At 40.2% G+C, this 13,645-nt stretch overlaps 1 protein-coding gene across 1 annotated transcript in view; it reads right to left on the bottom strand.

The window, feature by feature from the left end:
• Positions 1-13,645, bottom strand: part of Slc4a4 (solute carrier family 4 member 4) — a 291,869-nt gene that overhangs the window by 175,368 nt on the left and 102,856 nt on the right. The window contains exon 5 of the mRNA XM_059274644.1: positions 12,142-12,321. Within this exon, the coding sequence (XP_059130627.1) occupies positions 12,142-12,321 (180 nt within the window). The remainder of the gene's footprint in view (positions 1-12,141; positions 12,322-13,645) is intronic.

The following is a 13,645-nucleotide window of genomic DNA, read 5'->3' as shown; positions in this document are numbered from 1 at the left end:
TTCTTAGATTAGCATGGGTTTCACCTTAGGCTGGATTTCATACGGCAGCCATGAACATGTCAACAAACACCCCTATTACCAACTTCCTTGATGCTTTTTTCCTCTAGGTGTCTGATACGGAACATAGATAAGCTTTTAAAGCACAAAAATAGACTTGCTCAAGAAATAATACTATTAGCACCTGGATGACTGAGTACCGAGCACTGTGCTACACACACTTCTTAATTCTCACAAAGGTCCAATGGTGGCAAGATTGACACAGTTTTATATATGAAAAACCCAAGCTGATAACACAGAAGTAGCTTTCCCAATGTCACAAACTGTCAGTGGTAGATGAAGGATTCAAACTCCATTCAGCTTGATTCTAAACTCAAAAGTCCAAACTGCTTCCCAGAAATTATCTTTAGGAAACACATGGATTTGTAAGAAGGAAATATATGGTTCTTGCAAAGGAAATCATGTGGGTGCTGGAACTGTACTGAACAACCACTGATTTTTCCGGCAGCCTGACCTTGTAAATTCCTATGCTTAAATAATACACCCCCACACCCACCATATAGCAGAAGAAACAACCATCCTGTCCTAGACACACATGAGCTGTGTGTTTCTAGAAAGTTACTCAACCTCTCTAGTCTTGTCCTTTTCATCTGGAAAGTGTAGATTATGGAAATAGCTACTGCACAGGTTCTTTAGCAAACTAAATAACATCCCAAAATGTACCGAGCCCAGATTATCATGACGAGTAATAAATTAATGTTCACGATGTTTTATTGCCATCCAATTGGTTAGATCTACTTTCTAGCAAAAAAAAAAAAAAAGATCACCAAGTTAATACTTCAAAAATAGGCTCATCCCCCCTCAATTCTCCCATTAAAAAATTCAAACTTCCTTCCAAGATTAAGTCCTCACCTCTTTAAAGAACCTTCTTCCACTATGAGCTCCCTCAGGCCAACCCGCTTCCACAGTCTTATGGGGCTGGACGGGTGAGTGCCAGACAGGTATACATGTATTTTTCCAGCAGTCTATCATCTTCCACAACCATTAGCCATCTGAGTTCTGCCTCCCTCATTAGAAAGGAAACCCCTTGAGGGCAAAGACTCAGGTGATTCATTTCTGAATGCACAGAGCCCAACAGTGCCTGGTGTGCAGTGATATGGAACACATTTATTTATATCTCTATGAAGCATAGAGATTATTAATAGTTTCTTAAAACATAAAATTTATAGCAAGAGAAGCCCTGAAAGCAAAGAGCTCAACAAACACTATTTTAGGATGAACTAAACCTTTTCCCACTAAGTCAGCTGAAAAAGACATCTTCACAGTAAAGTGAAATTTCCTAATGCTAAAATAGGAAAAGAATTAACTCAATAGTTTTGGTATATGAAAAGAAATAATAAGCAGAGACCTAACAATGTCACCATACATGGGGTTCTTGACATCTAGAAAAAGTCTACATGATCAATTTAGAAATTTGGGGGGCCAAAAAAAAATCCATGTAGTTATCTGTACAAACTGTCCTCTGTTTTGGCTATAAATAAATAGCCCATGTCTCTCTAGCAAAGCTCTATATTTGAAAAGGGAAGTGAAATGGTTCTCCCTCAATCTCTAGGTCATCGTCCATATCACCTTCTATCTTTCAGGCACATACTACACATTTGTAGGGTTAATTTCCTCAACTTAGAAAGTTCTTCCTAACTCCCATGCTGGGAAGACCACATCTCAAGTTACCATCCTTACATCCCTGGGAAGAGACACAGAGCATCATCGACGTAAGGAAAATGAGTTTCAGAAACACGACATGTAGACAGAGGGCTGCCATGCCAGGCCTGACCCTTCCCCTTGCACAGTTCCCACTACATGACAAGGTCCCTGACCCAGGTCAGCAAGCCACAGAGAAAATTCTGTGATAGGAGGCAACCCGTCATCCCAGGTTTTGCGATCCTTACACATTACCCTTGCGGGCACTCTCAGGGATGACCTTCATTCCACTCTGTAACCCAGTTGTCCTGCCCTCCCTCTTCCCACCACCTTCATCTCTGCCCTCTCCCCACACATTGACTTACTGAGCCATCCCACGCTGGGAGTGCGCCGCACTCGGGGGTCATCGTCCAAGGTGCGATTTGCTAGGCAGGGCACTGAGTTCTCAAGCGGGCTGCGGGCTTTTTAGTGCCAGAAGCAGAAGACGGGAAGAGGAAGACACATGAGCAGCCACAGCAAGGATGAAGATGGAAGCATTAATCAGGAAGGAAAAAATACTAAAGCAAATCACACAAGGGGGTTAGAGGAGAACAATGACATATTACAACGACATTCACCTCCTCCCAGGACCCCGAGCCCTTAAATGGAACAAATATCAACAAAGAATGAACAAGGTTTTGGGAAGATTACGTTCAATCATTATAGCTCCCTAAACAGAAATGGATGATTCGTCCTGCACCTCCAATACACAAAACATGGGAATATATCCAGAAGACAGATTTTTATAAAGAACATTACTCTGAAGATACAATGTCACGACTGTGAATGACTGTCTACCACATAAACAGAGAGAGAAGGAGAGAGAGGTAGCACACACAGTTTTGGGATGTCATATTAGTAAGCGGTTTTCCAGCGATCTACCCGACAGTCTGTCTAAGGAGCTCGTAGACAAGTGTAGAAAGCAGTATTTCAGACATTGTGTCTGGAATATTTTCCTTGATGAACACAGACTGGCTCTCAATTTTCTGTTTTTTACCCACTTAGTGCTTTAACTAAATTAGTGTACTTTAATACAAACCCATTTGAAATGGCAATTTTGGTCTCCATTTTCCAGTGCCTTCCAAGGTTTATTTTACTGGAATCTTAACCCTTGGTATATCCAATCCAAATTAAAGATAATGATCCAAGCTGAATGTTCAGTCAAGTTCCCCTAGGTGCTCTTCATCAACTGGAGGGCATGACTGGCTTCTTCCTAGGGCAGTGCCATTTGCTCTTAGAAGCTCATGTCCCTTGGTTTGCTATTCTCACCAAAGCACCATTCTCCAAGGTTAGTAAAAACCATGTCCTACTCCTTTAAGAAATCATAGTGATGTTGGAAATACATGACCATGAGGTAATACACAATATAGACTTAAAAGTTTTTTCCCTTAATAATAAAAATAGTCATTATATTATCAAGATAATACATCTAGCATATTCCACCAAACATAACCATTAGATAATCTATTCACATTGTGTGCAAAAGACAGGGCAGGCAAATGGTCATTTTATAAGACTACTGGTGACCAGAGAGGTCAGGCTTTAAATCGAACCATTTACAAATGAATATAAATTTATGGCCAAATTTGGGCATTGAGCACATTATAAAATCTAGAACCATTTTTGTAAATTTGTCTGTCTGTGTTTAAAAGCTGTAAATAAAGCCAGGATTTGTTAGCAGGCCCTCTGTGCCAGCACCTGTTTGAGGCAAATCTGATGTCTTCTCTCTTGCAATCTGAATTTTTAATTGTTTTCCATAAATGAACTTCTTTGCGAGTTTTTATTGCACTGGGAAAAATGAAAAAGCAAAATGAATGAGTTGAGATCATTCGAAAATTGTTTGTGTCAAGAGGGAAGCATGTAGAGATATTCAGGGGCATGCTAACCTAGGCTCACCTCCTATTTCTTTTGACAACATACAGACCTGTTTAAAGAACCACTATTCCTACAGATCAAGCTGTATGAAATGACAAGTGTAGATAACCGGTATCTACTTGTCTAGGTACAAATGAGGCTGCACTAAGATGCATTCAGTGAGGACTGACGGAGGTGAGAATACACAGTGAACTCAAAAGAGCCATCCAGTCCTTTAGCTGGTAAGGAGGATGGAGCTGGACAAATTTTCTCTCTGAGCTCATGGCTGAGAAAAAAGACTAGCAGGTGCTCCAGACCTTAGAAGCTAGTAGGTAACTTCCCCTCTTTCTCCCTCACCTGCCTCAACTTGTCAGTATGGTACTTGTTGGGAACTAATCCCAGAGATTTCTCTTTGTACACACAGTCTCCATCAATGCTGAGCCTCCCCATAAAGAGGACAGTGGAATGGAGTCTGGCAGATACCAGCTAAGAATCTGGCTCCAAAAGCAGGCACGAAAATGTAACTGCCCATAGACACTTGGCACCTGTGATTCAGAAAGCCTTACTGGAGCCATCTGGCTGCTTACCCTAGTGAAAACATGGAGACTCACAGCATCCATTACTTACACTGGCAAATTCTAACATGTTGATTTGTTGGACCCTTTGTGTTCTATGCAGAGAGAGAGAGAGAAAGATAAATGATACAACTCTTTCCGGTTGCTTTTTTTTTTTTTTTAAACCACTTCACAGATTTACTCTAAGGATCGAATTTTGAAAAGTTGTTCTAAAATCCAGAGTATAACTTTCTATAATTAGAGCTTGGTAATGATACATTGTGTATACCTTTTCTACATAATGCTTTCACTGTATCTCTTCTCTCTTCAGCTGCAAAATAAGCAGCTTGCCTTTGCTAATATCTTTCTTTTTTTTTTCTTTTTTTTTTTTTTTTTTTTTGAGACAGGATTTCTCTGTGTAGCTTTGCGCCTTTCCTGGGACTCACTTGGTAGCCCAGGCTGGCCTCGAACTCACAGAGATCCGCCTGGCTCTGCCTCCCGAGTGCTGGGATTAAAGGCATGCGCCACCACCGCCTGGCTTGCTAATATCTTTCATACTTTCTTTTAAATCACTTTTGCCTGACTTCAGGCATAAACAAGGTAGAAATTGGCTTATACCATTAAGATTTGATGAGGAAATACATGATTCTAAAGACTTTTGAGTGACGGTTTCCAATGTCTAGATTGTAGAAAATGGTGCTATGAGAGGGGGAAAAAGGAATGATTCATATTCCCTTTGGGAATCAACTTATCAAAAGCCATCAATCCTAAATCTGCTCCTAAATCTAGTATCTCTCACAGAACCAAGCAAATGGATAGGAATTTCTCTAGCAAAAGGCTTCTTCAGTAAGGAGCAAATAAACTTTGCTCATTGTAAATGTTTAGAGCTGTTTGTAGAAAAGCAGAATTGTATGTTGAAATAGTTACTGAACATCTACTGCTTTTCAACACTGTAGTCCAGCTAAGACATTTACTTGAGCACAGCAGCATTCATTGATAAGCACACATGAGACATGCTGCCGAGAAATACTCATTTGAAAATCTGATAAAAGATTCAATTGACACCTTTGTTTGGTGTGGTCCTGCTTAGATAATGGCCACTAAAGTCCTCCAACATCATATTATTTTATGGAGTAAGAGACCAGGATTCACTGAGAACTGGGAAATAAAATACAGCAGAGGAAGCTCACTTCTCTGTAATTGAATTAGCATGTTATTATAAAGTCAACATTCAACACTTGGTCCCTCCACTAATTATGTTTGTCTGTTAATTTTACATCTGAGTTTCAAGACTTTCACCTGCAAATGGAAATGTTGTGTATATTAAAACTATTATAGACCATATTTTCTGGTGTAAACATATTGGGAACTAGCACTGTTGCTATTATTACTAATACTCGTGATATTTGCTTTGCTCAGCATCATGAAGGGTAGTAGGAAATACTAAAGACAACAGCTTGACCTCATTTAAATTAACTTTAAGATCTGAAATCAATGTTTAAAAGATATATCTGCACTTCTCTAGTAATGCAGCATAGTTCACAATAACAAAGATGTAGAATCAATATAAATGTCAGTAAAAAAAAAATATGTTGTATATAAAGGAAAGGGTACTATTCAGTCCTAAAGACAAGGGTAATTATGTTTTATGTGTCAGCATGGATGAGTGGACAGGTCATTAGTTACAATGAGCTGCACAAAGATAGACAAATGTGACTTTTACATGTGTGCTCTACATCATCTGAGTGCACAGGAGGACAGACCACTGGTTCCCTGAGGCTGCAGAGTTGGGAAAAATAATGAAAGATGTTGCTCAAATGCTACAATGCTTCAGCTCAACATGAGGAACACACAGCAAGTATTGGGATAATGGGTATGTTAACTAACTTGGTTCAATTACTCTACATTGTACACATCTGACCTCATTTTTGTATCCTATAGACAAATACATGTCAGTATCTAATAAAATGGATAAATTCAGTTTTTAACTCAAGAACTGGCAAAGATCTCTTTTTGTCATGTATTTTAATGGAAGAGGGTTTGTGCCAACTAAGGTATGCTTGACCAGTCTTGGAAGACTTAGACATTCTCTTCTCCTCTTTCCTGTGGGAGAACATAATAGAGAGTGGGTCACACTCGATTCTTCGGACTTGTCTCCTCTTCTTCCTCTTCCCTGCCTTCCCTTCCTTCTTCTCTGATTCTCTTCTACAAAGACCAGGACACAGTCCCAGATCTACACCCACCCTCCCTCCCATCTGCTCTCGGAGCAAGATGAGGCTGTGGAGAACAAGACTTTGCAAGGGTGACTTGACTAAGTATCCCAAGCCCCAGATGCTTTCCTCACTCTCACAGCAACACGTGGCTCCTCCTGGAGAGGAAGCAGGAAGAACTAAAGACTCATTTGTGGCACTCTAAGACAAAGAGATGCAGTTGTAACACTGCTCTACCTTAGATTCTGGTTGCGGAGACTAGATTGTCAATTAGTAAAAAATTTAAGAAATATGCATTTTATGGCATCATCCTATGTTATTCACCAATAGCTAAAGCCTGTCCCTGCTCACACATGCTGATCAGTCTTGATAGTTTGGTAGCAATTTAAACTACTATAAAGTCCATATATGATAACTCAGTGTGGATTATTTGACAACTGTAAACCTGGTCATGAAATTAGTGCTGCTTTAAAAATGAACCCTCAAGAATCTTTTCACATTAGTGTGATGGAGGAGGGAGCTGAGAAGCATAGGCAATAATAGAACACAAGCTAAAACTGGTAAATTGACAATCTGCCCTCAATTTTAAATCTGAAAGTCACTAAAAGTATTCCTCAAAATATTTCTGAATATTTTCCATTCCTGAGACCAGTATCTTATGTTATTATTAACATATTTTCATAATATATCTTACCTACTCCTGGTAACATAAACAGAATAACACACTATTACTCTTATGTTACAGACATAACAAGACTCAAGGTGATTACATAACTCTCAAAATCATGTGTCTACTAAATATGATTGAGTACTGGAATAAAGCCTTTGGAAGAGATGGCATCATATCCTCAAGAAGATTATGAAATAGACCTTGAATAGGCCTAAAGATTCACTGTGTTCTACTCCTAAGCCTAACTTATCATTGTCATAAAGTGTAGGATGGACTAGGAAGTGCTACAACAGGATGATGGAAGTTTGAACTTGACAGATCTGGAAGACCTGGGGAGAAGCAGTAAGACTGGTGTCTTATGGATGAGTTAGAAACAGATTACCAGGAATAGCCACAGTAGCCGCTGTCATTAGCAGGCAACTTCATTCAGATACTTTGTTAGCAACTCTCCATGGATTGCCTTGTTTATTACCAGGTTGGGAAGAGCGTCGTTTGGTTGAGCTCTGGCCAAGACATGCATCTGTGCTCTGCAAATGCATACAGAATGAGGGTCCAGAACAAAACAGATGGCTATGTGCTGCTGGGCTTTGGAAGGAGCTAGCTGCATTCAGAAGGCACCTGGAATGGCATGCTCACCAGAAAGAGATACATGCCTAAGGATAAAAGATGCCACCTGACCATCTCAGAGCTAGAGCAGCATGAAGCTTACTTCGGAGGAGCAGAATCTTTGAGGGAGGTTAGGGAAGTGCTTGTCCTATTTACTGCTACAGGGATCACGCCTGGATTCAATAATATGCTGGAGGAAGGTGGGAAGTGGAACAATGCACCTAAAGACAACTGGGAAAATTAGAATCCAAAGCCCATACCAAAGAATTGCTAAAGGGACGGAGAAAGCTGCCAAACCCGGCTGTAGTCCCAGCCAGATCTAATTCAGCCCAGTGTCAAAGGCAGCCTGATCTATTATTCACACCACATAGCTCAAGTGGGCCTGAGCTCAAGTCAGATTCAAAGCAATAAGGGTCTGACTAATCCCACCTCTACTTCTCTGGATCCTAGAACGCCTATTAACAACAACGGCAAATACCATGATTTCTTCCTATTGATCATTCTGCACTGTGAACACTGCCCAGGTTCTACTATGTAATAACAACACACGGCTTTTTAATATCCCAAGCTTTTCTGTGCTCACGCCAAAGCAGCTACATGGGAAAGAACTAGGTATCAGTTTCCTGACTGTTAGAAACCCTTGAAAGAGGAGTCTGGATACAGAAGCCAAGACTGCACCAAGCTGTGCGAGCCCATTGATTACGTTTTACATACCTAGGTAAAGGGGAGGGCAGTAAAGGCAGTGAATTGAAGCTGATACCCAGTGGTGTGCTAAGTAGTAGTAGGTCGTGGATCACTATAAATATAGAAGAGGCCCTGGGGTATCACAGAAAACCTAAGGAAAGCTATGTGAGCCCCAAGAGCCAGCTGCCCTGCCTGGGGATACCACTTTCCCCAACTGCTCACTGCCTGACACAGTACTTGTCCATAGCCTTGGATGCCCAAGGTGGATCAGGATTCCTCTTATAGCCATTTAACCAAAAGGAAGGAAGGATCAGACTGTGAGGAGAAACTGCCTCTTCCCCTCCCATTGTTACACAACGGGTGTTGACACCACTCACCAAAAAGCCTGAAGAAATACATAAAAATTATTTCTATGATTTTCTTCCTGAAGAGGAAGCCACTGAAACAAATAGTCCAGAAGACAGTCCTATTACTCTGAAGTCTATATTGCATAGTTGTGCTTAGACACCTTGCCTATAACCAAAGGCATTAGTTGAGTGATTACTAAGTGCCAGTTACCACTCGAAATACTCACACATCTCATTGAATTTTTCATTATTTCTATTTTACAGGCAAAAAAAAAATGGACTACACTGTTTTTCTAATTCTTTGCTAGGAAAAAATAAGTAACTTTTTACTAATTGAAAATGAGTTCATGAAGGAAGGAAGGAATTCATAATATGAGTCAGACTGAATGTTTGATTATAATATTATGTATGTTAATAAGACAAAAACAAAACAATAAATACATGTTTCAAGTTTCATTATTTGTCAGTGGTGTTTCAATCAGTCCTCTACTAAATCAAACAGGAGTTTTAACTACCAAAAAAAAATGTTTTCAATCTTAAGGGGATTGTATTTTAGAAGCTGAATGCAGTAATTACATGCTTTGAGCTTAATCTACATTATTAGTATTTTCTCCATCTTTTTTTTTAATTTAGAAACAACTGGAACAATAATAAAGCAAGTCCTGGTTTGCAGCACTTGCTGATCTCTACAGTGTGAACACCACCCTTGTCACAGATTTCAGCTGCTTACTTGAAGCCACTGGAGTCAACACTAGAACCCAGTGCATGATGGAACCAGATGCAGACCCAATGAATGACAGCAGTCATTTTATAGTATTTGCACACTCTCACACACAGGTGGAAATCACCTCACGTGCACAGATTATAGTAAACTGTCCTCGAACAAACAGGACATTGTGCATTTTGAGTATGTGTTGTTACATACTCATTATTTTTAATATAATTATTTAATTGAATGCTAATGGGATTTAACAGTCATTGAATATAATGAACTGCTTGCAGAAGAATCTCCCCCTCACAGTGGGATCTTGTGAGTAGATGAGAGCTGACTCTAGGACATGACTGGGAACTAAAACAATCCCTGACTTCAGCATCTTCACGCCATTCAGCTATCTGTCATGCTGCTGCTCACATAGACAAAGCAGTCTCTGTCACAGGGTCTATTTCTATATTTAAGGCTAAGGTGATTTACATTTATCTAGGCTTTTCATGAGAAAAAAATATTACAGCCCAGCTCCAACTACAGTCAACCTAAGATTCTTGTTTATTAAAAGACTAGTGACGGGTATATAATTCCTTACTTTAGATGTTTATTCAAAGAACATTACATAGTTCTTTGGTATATTAAGTGATTAAGCCCTAAGACATAAAAGTAACTGTGCAAACTTGCAGGTTAGGAACAAGCACCTGTAGAAAGCCAAAAACTTGCCATCCCATGATTTATGATCGTGTACCTTGGAGGCACATGTAACTCATTGCTGTAGGATCTCGCAAAGCCAAATCTTGCCTGTGATATTTAAAGAGTTAGGTACCAATAATAACACGTTTGAAACAAACTAATCATATCCTATGCTTCAGGGTGTAGGCTGATCATTTGAAGAGCCAAAAAAAAAAAAAAAAAAAAAAAGGAAGCTCCTGCCTTTTCCCATGTGCTTTCTGCCCTGTGTGGACAGCATTGTACAAACGAGAGTGAATGGTAAAAGCAAGTTCAACCTCCTCAGAAGGACGAGATCTACTGAGAGGAAGAAGAGTTGGAGAGGGAGCAATCTCAGCTCATTCACTGTACTTCACATCCAAATAGTTCCTCCAAAAGGAAGGCCGCTAAGACCTGTCTGTGGCTAGTTTCTGCTCTAGAGCAAGAAAAGGCAGCTTACCCTTCTGGGGAGAGCGCATCCTGGCAGCCACAGCCACCTCTCCTGCAACATGTGGACACGGTGCCTGTTCTTACCTCTATGAACTACTGTTAACACAGTGATTAAAGCAAACAAAACCTCTAACTCTCGGAATCACTTTCTTTTTTAATGAGGAAGATTATTGCCTGAGATTTAAAAAAAAAAAGAGAGAGAGAGATCTGAAATTTAACTGCCATTGCAAATATGTGTGCTGGTTACAATGAAATGCTTGTAAGATGAACTAAAACACCCTGCTCAAGCAATGGCACTGCCAGCCACTGAACAACCTTTTCTTCAAAACTAAAACAACGGGCATATAAAACCGAAGACATCTCTGTCAACAGCAATGTTCCCAGTAACAGCAGAAGCACCAAATTGCAGCAAAGTATTCTCTCTCTCTCTCTCTGTCTCTCTCTCTGTCTCTCTCTCTCTCTCTCTCTCTCTCTCTCTCTCTCTCTCTCTCTCTCTCTCTCTCTCTTTCTCTCTGTCTCCTGAATAGATTTTATTGAAAGCATTCATATTTTAATTATTTTACAGACAGTTTGGGATTACAAATATGAAATTTTGTTTATAGTGATCGGTCTCCAAACCACTGGCTTTTAATATTAAGTGAGAATACTCACATTTATGGATATGGAGTGGCTGGGATCAAACTCACTTTCTATAATCATTTTAACCTGCCTTTTGCCTGAGAACACATTCTATAATAATATGAAAGTACAGGCCACTCCATGGAATTACAATCTCCCTCACTCTCTTGCTATTCCGGAGACGCGATGGTGATAGAATCTAGAGCTGGTTCTGCCAACCCAATGCTTACTGGACTTTGCCCACCACACTGCCATTTCCCACACTTCATGGAAACTTGCCTCACCCTTCTGAGACTGCAGCCAAACATGAAATTTATTTCCAATGATGAGATGATATCAAAGATAGACACTCTGCAAGAAACTGTGGTAAATGCAATACAATAAATGTAACAAGAACAGAGTACCTTTCCTACTGTTGTATAATGAATTAATATCCCATTTTGAATAATTATACTTCCATCTGAATATGGTTATTATTTATCAAAAAATCAACTGCCTTTTCCAGAGGTGAAAACAATACTGAGACATATACTAGTAAGATGAGCACTCCCAGGTTAGACACAGACTCCCATCCTTAAGCAACAATGTTCTTATATGCTATCTCAAAGCATTTATCATATCTCATTAGATACTCCTAGTTGCTGCAAGTCACGTTGAAGACATACTCCCTGAGGTACTCAACATTACCTGCAAGCTTGCTGATTCATCTGGAATACTCAGTTGTTGCACCACAGAGTTATTTAACAAGCCATTTCAGTCCATCAGCCTAGACACACATGGGGAAGCCAGGCACTGTGGCTTTGTAACCTACAGCAACAGTGAAATCTTTCCAGCAAGATTGCACACCCGCCCAAGTGCATTAAAAGGATCATGAGATGACCGTGGCACGTGACCTTGAGAAAAGACATATACAGAGGAGGAAGAAAGGCTCCGGAGAGACGGAGCAAAGGTGAGTGACACGTGAAGAGGGAGCAGCAGCTGGCTGGCTTTGCATTACCGTTGTCCGGGTTGGTAAACATCCTACTTGCACTGGAGACAGTCTTCCCGATGTCAGCCAGGGACCGGAGGTTGGATTTCTTGGTTTGATGTCGGTGTTTCCGGAGCAAAGTGTATGTGACCTTATCCTTAAGGTCTGGCTTCAATAGGCCTGTCTCGATCTGGTGGTCAGCAATCATCTCTGATATGAAAGCAAAGGGAAGCAAATGTCAGACACCAAACCATGAAGCTAATTTTCACTCTAGCCTTGTGGATGTCACCACCAAATTTAACATCAATACATTACTTTCCAAAAGGTAACTCCCCACTTTATACGAAGGGACAGAATACTGGCATTAATGAGGGAATTATAAAATATTCCAGCATTAATTGTCTTTAGAAAGGTGGAACTATCTTAATTTTTTTTATTTTTTAATATTCCAGTTATTTAATATTCCCCTAAATCAACGTTTCTATGAGCAACACAATTAGTCAGTAATTTTCATTTTTCAATGTAAAAAAGTGAGGTTCAAATTTTCATGCCCTGCATTACATTGTGGTGATATTTGGTTTGTGCTCTCACAAATAAAGCTTGCCTAGAGATCAGAGTGCAGAGCTAACCACTAGAGGCCAGGCAGTGGTGGCACACACCTTTAATCCCAGCACTTGGGATCTCATGCCTTTGATCCCAGTACTTGGGAGGCACATGCCTTTAATTCCAGCACTTGGGAAGAGGAAACAGGAAGTGATTATGGCTGGGTGGAGAGAGGAAGTGATAAGGTGGGGTGAAGACAAAAGCTCGGCCCTTTCTGTCTGAGGATTCCTAGAGGTGGAAGTCTCTCTAGTGACTGGCTGTTCTGCTTCTCTGATCTTTCAGCTTTCACCCTGATATCTGACTCCAGGTTTTTATTATTAAGATCAATTAGAATTCCCACTACATTACATAATCAGAAGTATCAAAGGTATGAGACAAAAGAAGTTGTACAAACACGGAGAGTGATTGTTAAAGTCTCTCTCTTCAGTTCTTCTGTTACATTTTCTTTAAAATACCTTTCCCACTATCAGACCATTTGAACAACTACTGAAGGGAAGATCAAGCTACGAAATTATACCCTAGTCTTTTCAGAGATATTAGACTTAATCTTCCTGGTCAACCCCAAATAAAACCTTTGCCAGCCTACTCCACTGACAGTTTTCAAACACAGCCTGACTAACCCTTTTATAAAAGGTTTAAGTATCTTAGTCTTTCTATTAACTCTTTACTGTTTGGACTTTAAAAAGAGAATGGCTTTGGGGGATAGGGAGACAGTTCAGGTGGTGAAGTGCTTTGCTGTGCAAGCAGGAGAGCATGAGTCTGGAGCCACAGCATTCACACAGTGCTATCCACCTGTAACCTCACGCAGGAGGGAGTGTAGCGAAGACAGGCAAAGCCCTGGAGTCACAGGTTCAGTGAGAGATGTTATCTCAAAAAAGAAGGTGGCTAGCAATTAAAAAGACACCCAACAGCAACTCTGGCCTACACCTAC

The sequence above is a fragment of the Peromyscus eremicus genome, chromosome 10 (assembly GCF_949786415.1).
Source record: "Peromyscus eremicus chromosome 10, PerEre_H2_v1, whole genome shotgun sequence".
Lineage (NCBI taxonomy): Eukaryota > Metazoa > Chordata > Mammalia > Rodentia > Cricetidae > Peromyscus > Peromyscus eremicus.
Note: the sequence above shows the minus strand (reverse complement) of the source record. Positions and strands in the feature narration are given on the sequence as shown.